The 23813-nt window shown below is 50.5% G+C and overlaps 1 protein-coding gene across 1 annotated transcript; it reads left to right on the forward strand.

Moving 5' to 3' along the window:
• The first annotated feature begins 225 nt into the window (after positions 1–225).
• On the forward strand, positions 226–19900 carry LOC134757274 (uncharacterized). The gene is made up of 3 exons (XM_063698746.1): positions 226–416; positions 593–844; positions 18779–19900. Exons 1-3 carry the CDS (start codon positions 226–228, stop codon positions 18900–18902), a joined length of 567 nt encoding a protein of 188 aa, XP_063554816.1. The 3' UTR covers positions 18903–19900.
• The last annotated feature ends 3913 nt before the right edge of the window (positions 19901–23813 follow it).

The following is a 23813-nucleotide window of genomic DNA, read 5'->3' on the forward strand; positions in this document are numbered from 1 at the left end:
CCATTTTGCAGTGCGAAGAGAGAGACCCAGGCGCAGGCCAGGCGGCGCGTGTCACTCGGTCTGAATTGCACCGTAATCGCCAAAACCTTGGCCTAATTTGCAGCTAATAGATCTCGAGCGAGGGAGTCGGGAAGAAACCAGTGGCTTTGGAGGGATCGGAAATTAAGGGACTAGAAGAAGGATGTGATTCATATTATTCTCCCCCTCCCCCTCCTGCACACGACCATGTGTCTTCTGGCTGGGCCTTTGGGGACGCGGCCCCTGGCTCTCCGTGGCCTGTGTTCCTGTTGTTCGCTTCTCTCCCAGCGGACCACTGTGTCTGGGGCGCCGCGCCCTTCGGTGCGCTCGGACCTCGCGCCCTCCGACCGGCTTCTCCCAGTCCCCGGGAGGAGGCGCTGTGCCCGGGCTGGCCTCTGGTCCCTCGCAGCAGATGTCCTGGAGCCCCCATTCACAAAACCCCTCCTGGAAGAGGACACACACACACACACACACACACACACACACACACCCCACACACGCACTACGAGAAGGGGAGTTTGATCTTGTCTCATTGGCGTCTCGGGTCTGAAAGGAAAATCGTTTGGGTAAACAGCCAAGCTTCCAGGCTTAACGCCCGGCTCCCGCCCCCGCCCCTCCATCCCCTCCTGCCTCCCCCACTCGCCTTCAACCCCACCCGCCACCCACACTCGGCTCCGCAGCCGGGCCCCGAGCGAGCTCCGCGAGTCCTGGCGAGAGCCGAGGGCTCCCCGGGTTCAAAGGGCCGCAGCCCCGAGGGAACGCCCTCCTTGCTGTGCCCCGGGGGGCAGAAGCGGACTGCTGGGCGGTGGGACCGGCCTGGGCCACGGTAGGAACCGCGAAACCTCCCGCTTCCCTAAATAGAGCTGGTCTCGGGGGAGGGCGCCGGGGAGTTCGGAGCCCGGAGGGACATTTTTGCCAAGACCGAGCGGAAGCCGAGCCCGGGCGGCTGGCTGCGCCTAGGAGTTCCGCCACGGGTCCGACGGGGCACCCTGGGCCCCAGCAGCCCGTCACAGGCGTTTGCACATTTGTGTGCACGACCACTGGCGGGGGCGTTGAGCCTCTGCTAGCCGCCTCGGGCTCCACACACCCTTGGGTGATTACCCGGCCCCCACCTCCCTCCAAGCGACCTCGGCTCCAGGAAAAGGCTTTAATCTGCTATTAAGCGTTTTCCGAAGTTTCTTTCCAAAGGAGAGTTCTTCACTTAACTGGCTGTAAACATAATTAATAGTTATTAACATGCAAAAAAACCTTTGTGGTGTTTAAAAGGATAATGGTCTCTCTCTAGCTCACACTCTTAAGCATGGAGAGAACCTTGAAATCTGAAAATATCCTGATTAGATTATTAGAGCTGATTATACAGTGATTTTCCTCGTTCTCTAATGACATTCTTCTCTCTCCTCCCTTCCTCTGTCTCTTGTTCTCTCTTTTTCTTTTTCTCCCAGTCTCAATCTCACTCTAATCCAGGAGTCATTAGCAACACCCTCTGGCTACATGTTTTGCATCAGTGAAACATTGTGACATAGTTGTAATACAAACTCAGCCGCCTTGCACTGCATCTTGCGGTAGGAAGTGTAATAGCAACAAAAATCATTTTTCATCTCCAGGCATTATTGGGCGAAAAAAACCCCAGAAAACCTGAATGTGAGAAGAGGAAGGGGTGGAGAAGAGAGAAATGAAGGGAGAGAAGAAGGGGGTGGAGGGGGGGAAGAGAGAGAGAGACAGAAAGAGAGAGACACACACAACCTTTTCCAGTTTAGAACTCCTTTTCCAAACTGTAGGCATGCAGATTCACACCTGTCATTTTCTATGCCTTCCTCGCCTCGGTTTTTGTCCTAGTTCCTCACTGCTGGCCCTCAGTGGGCTCCAGGACCCTCTTGGGAATTCCCTCTGAGCTCCCATTATCTCTCATCAGCTGCCTTCTCCCCATGTTAGCACCAACCCCCACCCCCACCCCCATGCCTAGGCCTCAAGACCCCCAGGGCCCGGGCCACCCCTCCTTAGCTGGCAGTTACTAGGGATGCTCATTGAAGTCCTGCTAGGAAATTGGGGCCTTTCTCCTGTGTGGTCTCACAGGAATCTTTCCTAGCCTGATGGAGAAGAGACAAACCAGCCAGAAAGCCAACCTGGCTATTTTCCTGGCGCAGCCGTGTAATTTCTGAGCAAGATCTGAGAGCTCCTAATCAGCAAGGAGGAGCCCTGGTTACAGGGAGAAGGGGCAGTCACTCTATCCCCTGCCTGCCCTTTGGGGGCTCACCCCGCTAACTCAGGGGACTGCGGAGTTTCAAGAAGCGATCTCTATGTTGGGATTGCTCAGGCAGGGAAATACAGGGGCTTATAGAACACCAAATAAACTCTATCTCCACCCTATAGTCCCCAGTTCAGCTCCCATTGTTTGTAGGATCCACAGAGCTCCTTTTAAAAAAAGGATTTGAAATTTGTAATAAAAACTACATTAAATAAAGGTTCTGTACCTCCCTTCAAAACAAAGAAACCACACAAATCCTCACTGGACCATGATAGAGATGCTGTATTTTTAAAACCATGTTTGGCATGTAACATTTGTTTTAACTTATAACACCCATCTCTGGGATGGTGCACTTTGAAGACAAATTGAAGCAAAGGCTCACCATATAAGTGGGTTAAATTTTCTGTATATTTTATGGTCGTGTGGATATAAGATTGCGGCAAACCTGTTAAGTTATCAACTGGATAAAATAGTGTCAAATGCCCAGTTGCACCTTGGAAAGAGAGGCTGTGTAATTTGCAGTTCTTCCCAGTTGCTACTTTCACCGGCGGATAGGTGTACATGTTGGGGGCTATATTTTGTGGTTATTTAGTCAGCAAAGCCAAAAGCTGTGGGTACAGTGTCCCAGTAGGCTGGAGACTGGCACTGCAGAACCCCTCTAATGCTGGACTGACCAGAATAAATGAATTTTGGTGGAAATCATAATTAGGAAGGGATGACTTTATAGGCACCACCTCATGGGAGACATCTGCATTGGCCGCAGTTGAATGGCCCGAAATACACGGCGGCCCGAACTAGTGGCTTCCTAAAGACCATGTCTCATTTATTTTCTCCTTTCTAGGAAAGCAGCTCCCCAGCTTGAGCGACTACTTTAGACTTGGTGAAATTGTGCCTATATATTTTTCTCCTTCTTCTGTTATTTTCCCTTCATCCCAATGCAGCCACTGTGGGATCTGTCGGTCACAGATAATGGTTTTTAACCCGTCAGAAGACCTGTGCGTTGCGGCTTCTCTAAGGGTTTCGATTACGGAAAAAGTCCGGGTGACGTACAATTAGGCTGCCGCAGGCTGGGAGGCTTGGCGGCGTCATTCCAGTTTCTGCAGCGAGGTGGCGCTCCAAGGTACGGCAGCGCGCCCGGGTTTTCGCCACCGAGCGCATCCGCCGCCGCGTCCACGCAGCGAGGCAGCGGCCACCGAGCAATGTTGACTCGGGGTTCCTAAAGCCTCTGAGCGGAAAATCGGGAGCGCTCAGACCCACCTAGGCCGAGCGGTCCGCAGGGTGGGCGAAGGCCTGAGGCCACGACTGGGGAAGGCTGGCGGCGGCGGGGAGCGCTGTGATGGCGAGTCCCGGAGCACACTCCGCGCGCCGCCGCTCGGGGGAAATCTTCGAAATTCCAGGGCGGGGCGGAGGCTGGGGCTGCAAGTCCCCAGGCTCGGGGAACGGCGCGCTGGAGTCAGCCTCGGCCCAGGCACACCGAGCAAGCGCCCAATCCACCACAAGCTCAGAGACGCAGCTTAGGGTTTTTTTGTTGTTGTTCTTTTTCAAAGGAAAAAAATAAGGAAAATATGTGTTCTATCGTTGTCCCCCAAACTAAAAAAGAAAAGATATATAGTTTTTGGGTTTTCCTTTGCTTTCTTCTTTTCTCTCATTTCCTTTTTCTTCCCTTCCTTTTCCTTTTATTTTCTGTGGGGTTTTTTTTTTCTTACCTCTCTTTTCGCTTATTTTTTTTCTGTATTCTTCCTCCTATTTCTTAGAGCTGGTTGTGTGTGTGTGTGTGTGTGTGTGTGAGAGAGAGAGAGAGAGAGAGAGACAGAGAGCTTGAAAGAGAGAGAGAGAGGGAGAGAGAGAGAAAGTGAAAGTATTACCACCGGCTGGTAATACTAGAAGGCTTGGGCAAATGGTAGCAAAATTGGAGAAACTATTTCAATTTATTGAACGGACTTCAGTGCGTACGATTTCGTTTCCATGCTTCTGCTCTTTCTGGGTGTCTCACAAGCTCTGAGTCAAAGATGACTGGGAGAAAATGGCTCTCACTCTGCCACTCCTAATCTGCGGTCGTGGGGGCCCTTTAAAATCATTTTTGAAACAGTGATAGAATAATAGTAATAGTCCCAATGAACAGCGTTTCCTTCTGGCATGAATTTTCTCGTGGTTTTGCAGCCTGGTCGGCGGGACCCGAGGAACGCGGGCGGGCGGCGCGGCTGCTAGGCTGGGGCCCTCCTGTCAGCAGCTGGTTCCATGGGAATCCCCTGACCCGTGAGCTGTCCCCCTCTCTGTGGCCCTGGGTCTCGGGCCTGGGCCCTCGCAGCTGCTGGGATGCTTTGCTGCGACAACACCCTGCCTTCCACATGCAGCCGCTGCACTTCTCCCTTGAGTCGCATTTCCGGCCACCTCACCTTCCTTGAAGTTTTCTAGTATATAAGGAGGAATTTTCGGCCCAATTTAGAAGTCTGCAGAAACTCAGAGGGTCAGGTCATTAGGAATGTTAACGCGGCGACCAAGAATTATAAACATGATCTGAAAGTCTCTTCCAATTCATTTCTTCAAGTATTTATTTGAGCTAAGTGATGAAAAGTGACAGTTGTGAAATAGACAGCTTTTAAAAGTAATGAAGTCAGATGAGGCTTTAACCTGTCGATTACTATAAATCAACTTGGAAAAAGAGGAATGAAGAATGTTATTTGAGCACCTAACCGCCAGCATTTGCTTTGCCGGCTGTCGACCCTGGAGTTGGTCTGCGAGCACCTTCCAGGAGGCAGGACCCAGTGAAGCCCTGCGCCTGCAGTGTGACCCTCAGGTAACATGCAGGATTGGGGGCCGCACTGCCAAAAGGTGACATTTTCATGTGTGGGGGAAGGAGGGCTCCATTTCCACTCAGACTTTTGTCATGGGTTTGGGCTATGCAACGTATCTGGGCAGGTGACCCCAGCCCTTAGCACAGTTAGGAATTCAGAGAGGCTGCCACCCATGGGGCTGAACCCCAAAATATAGATCGGCGCCCAGCCCAGCTCCCCAGGTGGTTGAGGGCGTCTACTTCCTTCTTCCATCCGGTTGGGGAAAGCCCAGGGCCTGCATGACGCCCTGACTCTACTAAACCTTTTGAAATGGTGGCAGCAGGGTGAGGAAGATGAGGAGACTAAATTTCTCCAGGGGTGGGTGGGTTGGGCTGGGGCTGAGTTAACTATAACATTAAATGACTCTCTTCTGTGAGGGAAACCCAGGAAGGAGGGGTCCTGCGGTCCTGGGGGCCTGGGGGCTGAAGGCAGGATAGAGCAGGTGTCTGAAGTTCTTGTGGGGAGGGGAGAAGGGTCCCATCCCGGCATGCCCCCGTCAGGGCATCCAGAATGCCTTCTGAGAAAAATGAACTGGTTGGGTGTTTTAAAGTAAACCTTCCACATTCTTTTGGAGATCTCAGTTCCCTACGATTGCAATTTCAGTCTTAGCCGGGCTTAGGGACGCTATCCTTTTCACAGTGACTTCACCCCACTCTGTCCCTGCCTGCACTCCAAGCCTAAGCCGGGGAAGAGTTCCCCGGGCCTCTGGCCCTCTGCCTCTGCTAGTCTGTTTCCCCCAAGACTCCCCGAGGTGGGGAGAGCACTGGTGCTCCCTGGAGAAATCAAGGTGTCCAACATTCTCTCCGAGGCGAGGCTGCTTGAGCTCCAGCAACAGGTCCTGCTGCACTTTCTTCCCCGGCTCCTTCGCTCCGCTTGCTCTCCATCCTCATTTCTGGGGTCAAATGGCAAAGAGGGAATACTCCTCGACCCCTCTCCCCCTTGACTATCCAAAGCAGCCCGAAGTTGGCGAGGAGACTGTGCCGGGTGTTCGGGCAAATGCCCCGCCGGGTGGCTCCAGAAATGGCCTGTGACCTGCACTCGCCTCGGAGAAATTCCAACTCTTGGTTGAAGACTCTGACTCAGAGGAGCCCTCTGAGGATGCGCCCCTGGAGAAAGTGCACGGGAGGGAAAGTGGAGAGAACCACGCCCTCCCCAGGCGCTAGCCAGCTACTCCCGGGCCAGCAGGGCCGGTGGCTCCATTGGGCCCCACCCTGGCCTAGTGACTCTCTGCGGCCTTGGAGGGGTGCGGAGAGGTGAAGCCGATCTCAGGCAGCACCCCTCCCCTTGCAGGTCTAATTTCCCCTCTCTGGGGACCTGGACGCCGGAAGCTAGGCGCCCAGCTCGGGCATAGGAGGCTCGAGCTCTATCGGCGTCCAGCCCGCCCTCGGAGTTAGCTGGAGCTGGAACCTGGCGGCCTCGGGTGTCCGCAGCAGGCTGTGTGGCCACCGAACTCTGTCCGCTCCGCTAGCGCCAGGGCTTCCCGCCCCCCAGGCTGGGGCAGCTAGGGCGTGGGGGTCTCCTAGACCGGCGCGGGTGACGGCGGTAGGGGACCGGCAACTTCCATTTTCCGACCCCGAGAAGGGAAACTCAACGGAGGGGGCCGGTCGAGACTCCTCCTCCACTCCGCCCCGAGGCAGCCTGGCTAGGCTAGCGGCGGGTCTCCGCCCGCCCGAACGTTTCCATAAATCAGGCCGCTGGCAGGCTGCTAATTAGCTCCACCGAAAAGAATAGAAAGAGGGAGAGTTCGGTAGCGCACTGTGGGGTGGGGGTGGGGACTCAGTAGGTGGGAGATCAGAATCTCTCTAGGACCATTGGGGGACTCCCTGGGGTACCTCAGCAACACCCCCGCCCCGCACCCCCGGCCCAGGCCACCGCAGACCACCTCCCCCCAGCCTGGGCCTCCAAGCAGGGGCTTCGGGCTCACAAGCCTCCCGCACTGCGCTCCCCAGCGTTCGACCTGGCCCGCCCACCCACGCCGAGTCCCCCTCTGCCACTCGCTGAGCAAGCCCAGCGTTAATTAACTCCCCTCCTTGCCCCCTGCAATATCGGAAGACTTTCAAAACTCATCTCCAAGTGTTTCCTCTTTAATCCTAAAGCTCGGAACAACCGCCAGGGAAAGAGGGGAGTGGGGTCTAGAAGAGTCGGTCACTTAGAGCTTTGGGGCAACAAGACTTCCCCAACGATTGTGTGGGTTGTGGGATGAGATGCAGCAACCCTATTTCTCCATCCCCAGTGAAAAGGCAAGACGATCAATCAAGATTAGAAATAACATTAAAGTTGGATTATTGATTTCCCTGTAAATTGCGAACCGAGGATGTGGCGAGTGAGAGCGACTTCTGTTTATTTTCTCTTTTCCTCCCCCATCCTTCTCCTAGCTCCGCGCCCCTCCCAGCCTTCCCGCCCTTAGCCGGGAAAGGACTCTGAGATGACATCACCACAGAGACCCGCGGCCTCCCCGCCCCCGGCCCCGGGACCCCGGAGCGGAGATTGACAGGTGTCGCTCGTTAGGACAATGCCTTCCAGGTGCCACTGTCACAGCCCCATCCTTCCTAACCCGCCCTCTTTGCCCCCTTCCCTTCCAACTCTCATACCTCCCCCCTTTCTCCTCTGGGGGAAGTTCTCACATTCGCACTCCCAAACCCCAGCTCCTCGCATCTGGGCACAGGGCCCCAGGTCTAGAGATGCGGGCAGGGGGCCGGCACCGAAGGGCAGGGGTGGCAGAGGCTCCGCCTGCTGCCTGCCGTGGGGCCGCTCCGAGGTGCCAGGAACTCCGGTAAGGGTCCCGGCGGCGGCAGCCCGGGAGTGGGCAAAGAGGGAACATGCGTGTATTTCAAAGAAACCAGCGCGGTCTCTGGACTTCCCTGTCTTCGCTCTCCACCCCCGCTCCCCCTCAACACACACATAACAGACGCGAAGATAATCCTGCCATCTGGCAAATCCCAAATTTGGCGACCAAGCTCGGAAAGCAACAGCGACGGCTCATCCCAGGAGTAGGTGGCTAGTCCTACCGGACTCTCCGGAGCTGGGGCAAGGGCGGTGGGCTCTGCCCGCACCTGCCCCCACCTCTGCCCCATCCCTGCCCTGACCCGGTAGACTGTGGGGTTTTTCTGTCGCACTGGGCAGCAGTTCTGGGTGTCTGGAATGGGGGAGCTGTAAGTGTGGGGCTCCGGCCCCACTTTCCACCAATGCTTCCTCAATGAGCTAAAACCCAAATTCGGCTTCATTATGTACAACCGAATGTAATTTATAGCTAGGCGGTCTGTCGGCGGCGATTTAAATCATTTGGTGATAAGGATCACACTTATTAGATTTCTTCAAAGCCGATGGGGGTTTTCTATCTTTTTTTTTTTTTGGAGGGCATTTGTGCTAAATTGCCCAGTGCTGGTGTGATAACTGTCAAAAGTTTGACATCAAAGGAGCTAATATAATTCAGTTACCAGAGAAGCTGTCTGTCTAAATAAGAATATCTTAATTACTGCATCACAAAGGTAGAAAAGGGGTCGGATCTGAAAAGGGGAGAGGCATTCAGCCGCTGCTTTTGATGCGCTATCTATATTAGACCGATGCGCGGTTCTTAATCAGGCCTAGTCCGATTTCCTTTCCTCTCCCGGTCGGTCCTCTGAACTTTATAACTATATGTAAACACGTTGTCAGTGGGGACATAATCTTCTCAGGTTCTTATTAGAAGAAATTTCCATCCTCTCCCGTTCTAGATTAGGCAGTGGAGTTCGCTCCATCAATGAAGGGACTAAGGTTTCGTGGACAATAATGTGGCAATTGTTGATGGTTTGTGACCCATAAAATGTGGAGGTGACTGTTCTGGCTTTGGTATGTAATTATGCAAAACACTTTCCATAAAGACTTGCCATTCGATCTAATGGCAGTCCCTGCGGTCTATTTCAAAAAGGGAGGGTCTATGTACAGAGAGAGAAAAGTAACATTTGTTTTAACACAGGTTTTATAGGGGGGATGGATAAATACAAACACATCACAACGCCGCCCAAAGTATTTTTTCGAGTCAAATTAAAATAATTATCAGGGGGTTTAATAAGTTAATCATAGCAACACGGCCCATCCAAACACACAGGGAGGGGGGTTCAGGCTTCAGCCCACCACCTCTCGACCTGGGACTGTGCTTGAGAGTGGCGAGTCACCCCTGGGTTCTGCAGAGCTGGAGCTCGTCCCTGTCTCAACTCAGTCCACCTGGGTGCTGGGCTGGGCTCTAAAGCCCCGATCTGGGGCTGAGGTTGGGGGAGGGGTGGGCGGCATCTCGACCCCAAAGGCTTGTCCCTGGAATTATTTGGCATGGGGCATTTTCACAAAGCAGCCCTCTTTCAAGAAGCGTCCCCCATCCCCTTTCCCTCTAGTGCCCTCAAGCTCCCAGGATTTAGGTACCCACAGAAAGGCAGGCGGAAAAACAAGTCCCGAGACAGGAATGAGTCTGACTGTTTCGGGTGGAATGGCTAAACCTGGCGCCCACGCTCAGAGGGCCAGCAGCTGAGCACACTCGAGTCAGCTAAAACTGCCCCCAGCACTTCCTCAAGACACCTGAGGGTTTTTGTTTTTTTTTTCAAAAGTAATATGGGGAATTAAAAAGGCCTGAAGGAGAAGGGTGGAGTGAGATGGGAAAGTCTTCACTGCCTTGGGCCCAGCCCTGGCCTCTGGCTTAAAAAGCAAGTCTTTCTTTGGCACCCCACCGGCCCTTACCTTGTCTGGAGACGCGCCCCCCACCCCGCGCTCCCTGAACTGCTGTGCGTCGAGCTGAGTCCTCGCCAACGGCCGCACGGTGACGTTGCCGTGTGAGCCCAGCAGTCGCGGGCAACAGGGGATTTTTCAAGGGGGAAATGATGATTAGAAGAGAGAATCATCTAAATATCAAAGTGACGCATGGGGAGACTTGGAAAAAATATTTAAGCTAATGAAAAGCAAATAAAGAAGCAGACACTTAGGCTGGGAAATTAAATATTATGTTTAAAATGGTGCTTTTGTCCGGGCTTGAAGATTTCCGATTCATGTACACATAATAAACACTCAGGTTTGTCATCTGGAGGTGCAAATCTGAAAGATATTCCGACAAATGAAGTGCTGGCAGAGAGAGGAATAAAGAGATCGGTGCCTGTCAGGGGTCAGGCAGCCTGAGATTGCTTCTAGAGATCTTTTGAAAATTTCACACGATTGAAGGCTTAGGGGCTTCACTGCGTTCGCATTTCAAACTCAGATCAGTGGGATCACAATCAAAAATAGAGGTCTGGAAAATTTTGATGCAAAGATGGCCACGGGCATCAGGGCTTCTCTCACTAGCTCTCTCTCTCTCTCTCTCTCTCTCTCTCTTTTTTCTTTCTAAGACAGACACCCTGACATGGCTGTGATCCTTTGGATGACAGAGTTGTCAGAAAAGAAAGAGAAAATTGCATCTTGTCTGATAACTTCCTTTCAGTCAAAAGGAATTTAGGGTCTTATTTTCAATAAAAGAGAAAAAAAAAGATGGTTCATTTCTAGCAAGCATAGGATGCTCAAAAGAGTCTCGAATTTCGTAATTAATATGATCTACTCCTAGACATTTAGGTGTGATTCACCTCTTCATTTATCCAGCCTAATATGATTTCTCACTCAGTTTATACTCTGGCATTACATTGAAAATTTGTCTCAATTTCTCAACACTATCATTTGTATACACAGTCAGGTGTATGAACATGATTACATGCATATGCACTTCAACATATATGTGTGCACACACAACTTTAATCCCTAAATCCGGACATTGGTCTGTTTGTCTGATATTCCATGAGAGTTATTGCCCACTGCCCAAGATGTCAGCACTTTCTGGTTTGAACAGGACACAACAAAATCAATTGTCTCTGTGATTGATCTGGTGGTGGTGGGGGTGGGGTGGGGTGGGAAATAAGAGGACCTGGGGACGGGCATTCTATGAGACCAAATCAAACTAAGGAACTCTAGAATGGAACCAGGCTGAGTAGATGAGGAGGAGCTGGCTAGACAGGCAGTGGACCAACTGGAGAACACCTTGGGAACAGGATGTGATGGCAATTATGCCAAAACGTGAATCATCTAAAATTATTTGCTATTGGTTTGGCCAACTTTAGGGTGAGCAGGAAAAGGACCAATTTAGCATCAGTTTGCAGGTTGTAATTTTTACCTGACTGCTTCAGACAAATGAACAAGATACTTTTGGAAATAATCTGAATTACAGTCGAGTTTCATTAACTTTCAAACCAACATGAACAGATGTTGGATTCCTGAAACCTCTCCTTAACTGCATATATTAGGAGATCTCTGCTGAGGAGGGTCCCCACAGTGGAGAAACAAGAGACCTGTATAAAAAATATCTCCAGTTTCCTGAATTATAGACTCAAGTTGTTAATATGTTGTTTCACACATGGTCAGAAAGGGAAAAGTGTAATAGTTGCTTTAAGTGGATTTATAAGCTCAAAGCTTTTACTCCTCCCACTTCTGCAAGGCTGGGGCAGCCACCACAAACACCAGGACTTGGAGGCAGAGGCAGAACCCCAAAAACTGCTTGGCGGGCTGAACAGGTCCCAGACGAACAGCTCTGGTATGCCAAGCCAGGGAGGACAACTTGGCCCTGGCAGCCTGAGTTTGGTGACTCCAGGATGAGGGCTGGGGAGGTGAAATGGAATGTGAGTGCCTCTGAAGTCCTACATTCAGAAGCCTCCCAGACACCCTCATTGCAATTCTGGTGGAGAAATTCCCACCCTGGAGCTTTGGAGGAGAGCAGCCAGTGTCTACAGAGAAGCTACTATCCTCAGATCGGCTTCTCCATTCCCCCTGCCCCCGCCCCCACCCCACTCCTTCCACAGTAAAGGAATAGAGAGCAGGTCCTTAGTGTAACTTTAAAGCACTTGAGCAGAGACGCAAACGAAGGAGAGTCTTCTCTTCGTAGAAGGGCCACCCACGGGGCGCTCAATTTCGCTTTTTCTAAGTCTCCTACAAAGGACGGAGGCCCCTAACCGGGCTTTAAAAGTGGGGTTTTGTGCAGTAAATACGGTGGGGCCCGTCCTGGTGTCCAGGAGAAGCACTAGAAGAGAAAAACGGGCGACAGGATGACCGCAAGGGAGCGGGGAGAGGTAGGAGGGGACCCTCGGCCGAGTAGGGACAGTGCCGCCTCGGAGCCTGAGCCGCGAACTGGCCCCAGCAGGGAGGCCGCGCAGCCTGGCTAGGGTTCGCTGGGATGCACGCCACCGCGGGCGTGCTGCGTGCCCGGGATGTCCCCTGAACTAGGCCGGAGAAGGATTCAGGTCTCCTCTGGTGGATGTGGGAGGTCTTGGGATAACCCTTCGTGAGAATGCAGAGCTGGCGGGAGCCTCCGTAAAAACACTACAAGAAGCGGTCTTGAGGGCCGTCTACTTTGCTCACAAAACAGGGTTTTTCTCCAGCCAGGAAGGGCGGCGAGACCCAGGCAACTTGGACCCGGTTAGGGACCTGTGCGGGATGTGTTTTCTGAAACTTTTACGTAGGAACTCCGGGGGGCGGGGGACGAGGGCGGCAACCCCAGATCACAGGCGGCCGGCGACCTCCGGTTATAGTGATGGGTCCTCTTTTCCTGCCATCGCCAGCCCTGGGACCCAAGGACAGGCGAGTAACATTTCTCTCTCCATCCCATTCTCACTTTAACCCGCCCCCCTCCAAAAAAGTCAGGGTCCAGAGGAGAATTGCGAACAGGAGGTCAGAGGCTGAGCAGAGCTTGAAATGAAACGGCGCCTATAGATTTAAAAGCAAACAAAGCCGAAAACAACCCTAACCATTTTGGCTGCGCAAGGGCTAGAGCTCTCCGGTGCGCCTGGGGCAGGGCGGTCGCCGCACACTGCTCCGGGGCCGTCAGGAGCCGTAGCAAGGGCTGGGCCCTAGCTCGCTCCTGTGCAGGGCGGTCGCCGCACACTCTGCCCCGGGGCCGTCAGGAGCTGTATCAAGGGCTGGGCCCCAGCTCGCTCCTGTCTGGCTGGCCCCGAGTCGGGACACCCCGAGTGCAACCTTCTTCTCATCTGCTCTACCCCTCCTGACCCGACACGCTGGTTGTGGGGGGCGCCACTTGTATCAAGAAACGCGCCAGGCGCAGGTGGACCGCCAAGGGGGGGCTAGATGCTGGGCAGCCGTGGCCCAGGCCAGGTCCCAAGTGCAGTGCCCTGGGTCCTGCCCCCTCCAGCAGTCAGACACAAACACACTCCGGGTCCTAGTCAAATGTAGAGTTGGGAGAAAGGAACCTGCGGAGGCATCTTCTGGCTGTTCTACCCCCAGCGTGAGAAAACTGAGCATTCCGTGCCTGTAGGGAGAGGTCCACAGCCCTAGGGGACCGTGAGAACGCAATGGGACACCTGAGTTGCCATTTTGGCCTTTTCTAAAATAATGTTTTAAAAAACATTATGAAACTAAAATCTCCAGGCGAGGCATCGCCTTTCTTCTCGTTTTGATATGACACCCACTAAATAAAATCCTCTTTTAAGCCATCTTCACTCTAACTTCAAAGGAGCGAATGTTAATTTTACCTTTATTTAAATGATTGCAGAGGCTGACTGGTGAGGGATTCTCCCCTTCCTCCAGCTCTCCCTCCGGATTTTAACATGTGGAGTACAGTCACGATTTACCGCCACCCTGGAAAGCCAGCCGCCACCTCCCCAACCCCCATCTTGCCTTTTTTTCCCCTTTGGTTGATATTAATTTCATGGAATGCTATTTAAAGTTTAGCATGAAATGCTCGTGCTATAACACAAGTGGCGAGGTATCGCCAATGAACTAGGAGTGGAAACACATCAGGAGCAGACTTGACCTTTCCTTGGATGCCTGCAGACCACGCCAAGTGGGATTTAGTGGGCACCACTCCCCATAGGAGGCTTCATGGTCTAAGCTCGGATCTAAGCCTGGATGACCACACCCCCAGGAGTCTTTGCCACAGAGGACTGAAGCTGAGTTCCTTGAAGGCAAGGACTTTAGCCACGGAAGGGAACGCGAGGAACTTCGGGCAATCTTTTTGACGCCCACGTTCCATTTTTTAGGATCTCTTGCCAATTTCTCAGTGTGTTTCTGTCCAGATAGACTAAGCTCTTTGGAGTTAATTAACCTGTGGTAGAGCCACAATTAATACGGAGAGAAGACGGAAAGGAGAAAATTCAGAAGGAAGGGGAAAAATAACAGTAGTGTTTGTCTAGCCGGATTCTTTTACACCGCTCGGTCACAGTTAGTTACCGACTTTCCAGCTGCGAGGACGATGAGCGCCATTTACTGTAATTGAATTGCTGTAATAACACCTTGCAAGGGGACAGCAATGCGTTTCAAAAAAAAGTTGCGTTCCTGGCCAGCAGCTGCCTAAGCTCCTCCTGGAGTCACTGGTTGCCTGCTAGATAGAGCTGCCCCAAGGGGATGGGGACACAGGGCTAGGTGGGTCCTCGGGTGGGGCTCGAGAAGCCTGCTTTCAGGTGAATTCGTTCCGGGCGTTCGGTGTCCCTGGGCTTGCCTAGGGGTACTGGGGACCCTTAGTGGGCCAGAACCCGAAGCTGAACGTGAATAAGGGACAGGGTAGGACCTGAAATTGCAGAGACGTAGAAAATCAATACGTGGTCGGGAGTAAACTGCGCGCGACCAAGGGCTCTGCCCTCCCTCTCTCCGTTGATTTGGACGCTGGGAAGCTGCCCGCCGTCCTTCCCCACCCCCTTTGCCCAGCCTTGGCAAGACCTCTCCGGAAACATACTCGCGTTAAGGAACTGGGAAAGCTTCCTGGCCCGGAGCTAGGAGCCCGACGTTGGGGCTCCTTGCTGAGTGAGACGCTCAGTCCTGTGCTCCCCGCCCCGCCCCAGGCGCCCAGTCCCGCTGGGATCCATCTCCCCAGCCCCGGTTTCCCGCTCTGCGAGCGGGGGAAGAACCTGGAACTGCAGGATCCGCCACCTCGGTTTTTCAGACACAGCCTCTGGCCTCTTTCCTTGGCCTGCCAAACCTTTGTTCACTTCTCTCACCCGTTGTCTGCTCTGCTCTATCCCTCAGCAGGGTTCTCGTTTGGACAAGAGGGCCCAATCCTTTTCTTTGCTACTCCTCGCCCCTCGTAGGCCCTTCTTGGTCTGCACAGAGCTCCACAGGCACAGAGAGCAAACCGTAGACTCTGACGCTCCCCAGGACAGCCACGGGCTCCCGAATTTCAGCACTGCTTTGGGTGCGGTCTCCAGGGGCGCAACAGGGTGAAAGAAGTGGCTGGATGGCGGAGGGAAGACGGTCTTCCCACACCGCCGCCCCAAATCGGGTCCCCACGGCTAGCTTAAAAGGGCTGCGAAGGAGGCCGGGTGCGGTGGCTCATGCCTGTAATCCCAGCACTTTGGGAGGCCGAGGCGGGCGCATCACCTGAGGTCAGGAGTTCGAGACCAGCCTGGCCAACATGGTGAAACCCCATCTCTACTAAAAATATAAAAAAATTAGCCAGGCGTGGTGGTGGGCGCCTGTAATCGCAGCTTCTCTGGAGGCTGAGGCAGGAGAATCGCTTGAACCTGAGAGGCGGAGGTTGCAGTGAGCCGAGAACACCCCATTGCCCTCCAGCCTGGGAGACAAGAGTGAAACTCCGTCTCAAAAAAAAAAAAAAAAGAAAGAAAAAGAAACCTTCAAAGGAAATAAAATTAAGAGGTTAGAATGCACCTCACCAGTGCTGGGAGGGTGTCCAGAGTGCTGCTGAGAAGAGCGCACTGGGCCCAGAGGGTACTCCATGGACTTGGGGATGCTCAGTCTTGCCCACGCAGGTCTGGCGGAGAAGGCAGAGACTTCCACGCCCACGCTGGACCCCCAGCGACCCGCAAGGTGCGTGGTAGAAATAAGTGTGTCTCAAAAGTACTGTCCAGGGGAGTTGAGATTGCAATATAAGGGCAGGCCGGGGGTGTGGGGAGGGGACGGAGAAGGAGAAAACAGTCCTGGAGAGGAGGAAACCGCGTGGGGCCTGGCCCTCAGCGGCAGGGTCGGGAAACCTTACAGCTGTTTGGGATTCACCTATAGTGTGTGTGTGCCCCAGGGCGTCGGCGCCGGTAAGAAGGGTGGAAGATGGTTGGGGAGGGGTTGGCATCCATCACACTCCAATATTACTCCAATTGATCCCTTTTCCTAGGGGATTCTTCAGCTTCCTTTAGGGTTTGCTAGACATAAGGTTGTTTTTGCAACCGAAAAGCCCATTGCTCTTGGAGGCGTCGGGCAACTGAAGCACTGCTCTTGGGTCCTGAGAGCTGGAGGGCGTGTTGCAATCCCCGGGGCCCACTCCCAGACACTTACACCTACATCTACTTTTCTGCAAAACAAAGTTCTGTTCCTTTCCTGTGTGCCGGAAGATGGGGTGTGGGAGGATTCCCCGCTGTCTGGTCCTTCCGTGGCTTCCTGCAGAGTGGAACAGGTTGGAGGTGGAGTTGGAGAGGGCGATAATAACTGCAAGAATTCAAGAAAGCAAAGCTCTGGCTTGATAGGGAGGCCTTGAGGCCGTGTTGGAGGTAGATTGCTTTAAGGCTCACCTGTGGGCAGGGAAAAAGCGGGTCCCACCCAAATGCATCTGGACTCGGTTTTCTCTGCGGGGAGCCCCAGAGTCTTTGATTTGCACGTTGATGTCTGAGAGGTGAGACAGGCTGGCAGCTGCCTCTTTGAAATGTGGCGAGCACTAGCAGGCACTAGAGGGAGAAAATGCTTCCTAGTGCGTTAAGGACTCAAGGACCAAGCCTCAAGCTCGCATTGGGTCAATAGCAAGGCTGCGGTGACCTGGCTGACCTGAGAACTGCGTCAACCGGAACCTCGGCCAAGGCTGGGCTTGTGCTCAGCAGTTCCGGCTCCCACCTCACTGCACTGCTCCATCTATCCTGGCTGCTCATCTCTGCTCCCCCAGTCCTGACAGAATCAAAGCCTTTCCATTTTTGACCTTCCCATCTCTAGACTTTCCTCTGGAGCGAATTTAGCCTAGTCCTAATGTTTGCCAACAAAGTTGATTGTCAACAGCTACAAAAGTTCTTTTGGAAAAGATAGGAAGAATAATAGAAAGGAGAGCTGACATAAGTCAGGAGCCCTGCTCAAAGCTAAGCTGCTTATGTGCCTTATCTCTTTTACAGCCTAACAACGCCGACAAGACAGAAATACTACTATAGTCAACTTTTTGCTACTGGGGAAACTGAGGCTTAGCGAATTTAAGAGCCCTGTCCAACCAAGCCTAGGCAGCTAGGAACAGGCTAGGCCTAGATGGAACAGGGCTGGCCCTTCTGGCCACCAGCTGTGGTCCCAGACAGGACTCAGGAGATAAATCGGATCATTTGGATGTCTAAATGCAGATTCTCTCTGGGGCAGAGCAGAGCTCATCCCAGGAGAGTTGTCCCAGCCTCTACTATAGTCAGCTTTTTGCTGCTGGGGTAACTGAGGCTCAGTGAGGTTAAGAGCCCTGACCAAGCCCAGCCAGCTAGGAACAGGCCAAGCCTGAATGGAACAGCGCTAGGCCTTCTGGCCGCCGCCAGCTCTGGTCCCAGACTGAACTGTATATAGCTGTATCTTTATACTATCTATACATCACAAACACACACACACACACACATATATAAAATACCCTATGAGTGTGTGTAAATACGGTGTGTCTTAGGGTGTGTGTGTGTGTGTATATGTATATATGTGTATATATATATATTCATTCAAATAACAAAGCCCATGGCTATTCTGATATTAGCCATGTAGGGCCAGGAAAACAACTGGAAACAAGTGAACCACATCAGGCCAATTATTATATCTGTAACCTATCACTTCTCATATTAAAACCTATAGCATCAAGTATTACCTCTTATCTGAAGAACCTTTTAGCTGTGTGATCCAGGCAGGCTCCTCCTTCATTTATTTGTCATATAATTTAACTCTAGCAACTACTTATGACACAATTAGTTGTATTATCCCCATTTTACAGATGTGGACACTGAAGCACAGGAAACTCAACTCACATGCCCATAGTCATACACAGCTAATCAGTGGCAGAGACGAGGTTTGAATCAAAACCATCTGCTCATAAAATCCATATCACAGGCCAGCCACAGTGGCTCACACCTGTAAGCCCAGCACTTTGGGAGGCTGAGCCGGGTAGATCACCTGAGGTCAGGAGTTTGAGACCAGCCTGGCCAACATGACAAAACCCCATATCTATTAAAAATACAAAAATTAGCCAGGTGTAGTGGTGTGCATCTGTAGTCACAGCTACTCGGGAGGCTGAGGCATGAGAATCGCTTGAACCTGGGAGGCAGAGGTTGCAGTGAGCTGACATCACGCCACTGCACTCCAGCCTGGATGATAGAGTCTCTGTCTCAAAAAAAAAAAATCTATATCACAAAGTTTTACATTTCAATCAAGTCTATGGGAAGGCTATATGCAAAGACATTTCTTATTTCAAAAATACATTATTTTGGTGGGGATTAGGTGGATTGAAGGGCAAGGAACGTGAAGATAGTTGTATTCCCTCTCCCACCCCAAATTGCCTCAACTCTTCATTCCATAACTCTGTCTTCAAAATTTTCACTGCCTTAAAAGATTCAAATGCTTTTTCTGTCTCAGATGTAATGCCACATGCATAGGTTTTCACAAATGTTCAGAAGGCTGCCTGAATTAACTGTTTTGCTGCCTGTTTGGGGTCCTTTTCTCCTCTGTGAGAAGGATTTTTGCCTGCTCCTCACAGGTATGCTACTGCTCATACCGGCCTTGCTGGGAGAGGATCCTTGATGACTGGGACCTACATGGATGCCAGGATGCCAAGGAGTCAACGCCTTGTTCCCTGGGTAGCTGGCTCAGGCTGGTTCTAACAGAGTCTATTGATGCAAACCAGAATTTTGAAGCTTGGTTCACAAAGTTGAGACAACTCCAGCTTTCTTTGTTTTGGTCAGTAGAGTACTGGAAGCCGCCTGAAAGTATATGTTCAGCCAAACTGAAGGGAAAATTCGAAACAAAGTAAACTGGTGACTCAGATTCAAATTTGGTGGCTGGATGCAAACAAAAGTTAGCTCTCCATGAGACTACGCATCTAATATTCCTAAGGCCACTGTGAAGCAGAAATCATTGTACCTAGTTAATTATTATTTTGTTGATTCAAAGCAACAGAGTGAGAGATAGCATTCAAATCTTCAGCTTGTAAAAATAAACCATTCAAGTGTGTGTTACTCATCTGGCCATTCAAGTGTGTGACCATCTGGAGATGGTCAGCCTAGGTCAGCCTGTCCTAGGGAAATATTCAAAGTCAAGATCAGCTGTGTCTACCTGGTTATGCCACAGGCCTATTCCAGATTTAGACCTTCCTGGTTTGGGAAGTGGGTCATGGGAAATTTGGAGGAGGTGGAAATGTGGGTGGGGCCATGAGTCCGAACGTGTAGCATGGAGAATGCAGGAATCTAGTGGGTGAAAAGAATAATTCTTCTCCTACACAAATGGAAACGTTCTCATTTGTGCATTTATTTAACATCCACTTATTAAGCAGGCAAGATGTGGCCAGCATGGTAGCAGGCACTTGTGGATAAAAAGATTGAAAATCACAGTCCCTGCCCTCAAGGAGTTTTTAGGTCAGTGAGGGAGAGGAAAGAAAGCCGATATGATTTAATATAATACACCCTGGTAATTAGTACAAAGAGCTTTGGAAGTTTGAGAGCGTGATCTGTCCTGCCTTGAATAACTGCCTGGGAAAGACTTCACCGTGCAGATGATTTTGACTTGGATCTCAGAAGATGGGTGAAGTAGGAGCAGAGCAAGGGCGAGACAACAGACAAATGGCAATTCCACTGGAGGGAAGCACAAAGCAAAGGTGGAGGAGGTCAGACCACGTTCTTTTGTTTTGTTTTGTTTTGTTTTTTGAGATGGAGTTTCACTCTTTGTGGCCCAGGCTGGAGTGCAGTGGCATGATCTTGGTTCACTGCAACCTCTGCCTCCCAGGTTCAAGTCATTCTCCTATTTCAGCCTCCGATGTAGCTGGAATTATAGGCACCTGCCACGACGCCAAGCGAATTTTTGTATTTTTCGTAGAGACGTGGTTTCATCACGTTGGCCAGGCTGGTCTTGAACTCCTGACCTCTGGTGATCCACAGCATCAGTCTCCCAAAGTGCTGGGATAACAGTCGTGAGCCACCACGCCCGGCCCAGACCATGTTCTTATTTCTCTTGGGGGGATGATCAAAGATATTGGGATTTGTGTAAATAAGCTATAGGTTTCTCACATTGTTCTTTGTAGGTCCCCCCGCCCCACCACCACCACCATAGGTTCTCACTCTGTTGCTCAGGATGGAGTGCAGTGGCATGACCATAGCTCACTGTAGTCTCAAACCCCTGGGCTCAAGAGATCCCTGGACAGCCTCGGCTTCCCCAGTAGATGGGACTACAGGCACACACCATCATGCTGGCTAATTTAATTTTTTTGTTGTTGTTGTTAGAGACCATGTCTTACTATGTTGCCCAGGCTGGTCTTGAACTCCTGGCCTCAAGCGATCCTCCCACCTAGGCCTCCCAAAGTGTTGGGATTACAGGCGTGAGCCATCCTGTCGGTTCTGTCACACAGTTCTTCATTAGGGTGTGTCTTATCTCTGTCATGTTTCATGGGGAATAAAGAGAGAAGTGGATTTGAAATGGTTTCCAAGAAGATAGAGTTTCTTTATGTCAAATTTACATTTCCATTTACAGTGAGTAAATTCAGCTCCTTGTGTCCTGGACATTTACCTGAAGGCTTAAGGCAGAGAGAAGGGCACATAAAAGTAGACAAGGTTGTGGAAATAACAGAGATTAGTACATGGAGAACTATGGCCAAAAAAAAAAAAAAAAAAAATCCTGCCAGAATGTATTCCTAACTTCGAACAAATGCCAGAAGTATTGGTACCTTTGGCTTCCTCCTCAGTGCTTGTGCCTATCAGAACAGATAAAACATGCTGTTTTGGTTAGTTCCCTACGGGTCTCTCTGTCCCTCTGGGCTGGAAGCTCCTTGGAGGCTGGGAGTACGGCTGATTCACTTATGTTCCCAGCCCCTGGAATAGTGCCAGTCACACAAGAGCTCCGTATATTATGAATGAATGCATGATGCAAGTTTAAGAATATTGGTTTTTAATTTGTGTTAATGATAGCTGGAGCATCTGAATATCTTTTTATGTTTGCATTTGGGGTTTTTAATTGGGATTGCATAAAGTAGCTATTGTCCAACTGGCTCTTATTTATGGCGGGACCAGCCTGGCAGAACTGAAGGGCCTGAATGCAGATGTTAAACTGTGTACTCTCCGTTGACCTTGGACAGTCACCTCCAAGAAACTCAAGAGCACCCAATGTGAAAATCACCGGCCAAGAGGCTTTAAATCAATGCTGTCACATTTGTTGCTTTAGTCACTTCTCAGAGTGATAGTAAAGTCTCAATCATTCTCTTTATATTGGTCGTTCTACCCTTCAGAGCCATGACAGAATCTCACAGGACTGAAACGTAATGTAATCTTTATGTGTATGTTTTCTTGTTGTAGTTGTTATTTGTCATTTTATGTATAGTCTGAGCATTAGTCAAGATATTTTCTTAGTTAGACTAAAGAGTGGATTAAGAAGACAATATCTGGCCTGGCAAGGTGGCTCATGCCTGTAATCCCAACACTTTGGGAGGCCAAGGTGGGAGGACTGCTTGAGCCCAGGAGTTCGAGATCAGCCTGGGCAACATGATGAAATGCCACCTATAAAAAAATAGAAAATTAACAGGGCATGGTGGCATGCATGTGTAGTCCCAGCTACTCAGGTGGCTGAGGTGAGAGAATCACCCGAACCTGGGGAGTTGCAGGCTGCAGTGACACATGATTTCACCACTCTACTCTTTCTTTGCCCCATGACTTCCATATAAAGTTTAGATAACTTAGGGAATGGCAATGACCTGGGTTCTTTTTTTTTTTTTTCTGAGACAGAGTTGCCAGGCTGTAGTGCAGTGGTGTGATCTCGGCTCACTGCAACATCTGCCTCCTGGGTTCCAGCGATTCTCTTGCCTCAGCCTCCTGAGTAGCTGGGACTACAGGCACGCATCACCATGAGCAGCTAGTTTTTGTATTTTTAGTAGAGACGGGGTTTCACCATGTTGGCCAGGATGGTCTTGATCTCTTGACCTCATGATCCACCTTCCTCAGCCTCCCAGAGTGCTGGGATTATAGGTGTGAGCCACTGTGCCCAGCCAACCTGGGTTCTTAATAGTTAGGATCTTATGGTTACTGTCCCAGGGAAAGGTCAAGATCTACGTAGGTAGAGGAATTCATCCAAGAAGTTCTGATGCTCTTCTTTTCACCATGGCTCTGCATTAGTTAACATTTTCCAAGGTAGACACCAATTAGATGTTGGAAACAAGCATGAAGAAAAGCATTACATGAGATCAAAACACGATCAGCTCCCTCTGAATTCTACCTTATGTTTTAGACACTCTATTGGCTCCCTGGCTTGGAGTAATTTCAAATTCCCACTGTCTCAGTGGCAAGATATCTTCTCATTCTTCTTTTCTAAATATATTCTTCATTAAAAAAATTCTCCTCACCACTTTATCTCTCTTGTGATTTCTCTTTTTAGAATTCAAATTGCAAAGGACTTCACAAGTGAAATAGAATACATTTTTGAGCATTATGTTTAATGCTGTTCATAGCTGTAGGGAGCAGTAAACATTTTCGGTAAAGAAATTTATAGCTTTTGTTTGCTTTGAGTTGAAAAGACCATGTTAGCCTTGATAATCATTTCAGAGATACTGGCTTGTGTCTTTGTATCCAGACAGACGAGGTACTGTACAAATATCATCCAGTCACCAACAGATGACTCAAAGACAGGCCAAATTTGAGGGTTATAGGACTCCAGTGACAAGGACAGAATCAAGCTCTCTTATTATCAATACTAAAATATGACTCCTGAGGCCTGTTACAAGAGATTCAGATGAGAGTGAATGACAAAAATGCAAAAGTTGGGAAATCTAGCTTTTGGTCAATTGGCAATCCTGCACTAGGTGGCAAGTCTATCAAAAATGGATTACCTGGGTACCATGGCATTCGCCTGTAGTCCCAGTTACTCAGGAGGCTGAGGTGGGAGGATCATTTGAACCGGGAGTTCAAGTCCAGCCTGGGCAACATAGTGAGACCCCATGTCTAAAATTTCTTTTAAAAAATGACTAATTTTGTCTTAAAAAAATGACTAATTTTTCTTCCTTCCTTCCTTCCTTTCTTTTCTCTTTCTTTCTTTCTTTCTTTCTTTCTTTCTTTCTTTCCTTCCTTCCTTCCTTCCTTCCTTCTCTTTCTTTCTTTTCTTTTCTTTTTTTTGGACAGGGTCTTGCTCCACTGCCCAGACTGGAATGCAGTGGCATAATTATAGCTCATTGTACCCTTGACTTCCTGGGCCCAAGTGATCCTCCCAGCTCATCCTCCCAAGTAGCTGGAAATATAGGTGCTTGTCATCACACCCAGTTAATTTTTAATTTTTTGTTGAGATGGGATCTCACTATGTTGTCCAGGTTGGTCTCAAACTTCGGTGCTCAGTCCTCCTGCCTTGGCCTCCCAAAATGTTGGAATTACAAGCATGAGCCACTGTGCCCAGCTGACAACTTCACTTTCATGATTCTAATATGAAGCCAATATAATACCCTCTGCCACTTTGGAGAATTATGTTCATGCACAGATGCCTATATCTAGGAATCTAAATAATTATTACAACAAATACATCAATTTAATACTCTCAATGCAAATATTCCT

Source organism: Gorilla gorilla, chromosome 16 (assembly GCF_029281585.2).
Source record: "Gorilla gorilla gorilla isolate KB3781 chromosome 16, NHGRI_mGorGor1-v2.1_pri, whole genome shotgun sequence".
NCBI classification, from domain to species: Eukaryota; Metazoa; Chordata; class Mammalia; order Primates; family Hominidae; genus Gorilla; species Gorilla gorilla.

Coding starts and splice junctions, on each gene's coding strand:
- LOC134757274 (XM_063698746.1), top strand. CDS start 226: ATGTGTCTTCTGGCTGGGCCTTTGGGGACGCGGCCCCTGGCTCTCCGT. Junction 417..592: donor TGTGCCCGGGCTGGCCTCTG/GTCCCTCGCAGC, acceptor TTGGGTAAACAG/CCAAGCTTCCAGGCTTAACG. Junction 845..18,778: donor TGGGACCGGCCTGGGCCACG/GTAGGAACCGCG, acceptor TGCTCCTCACAG/GTATGCTACTGCTCATACCG.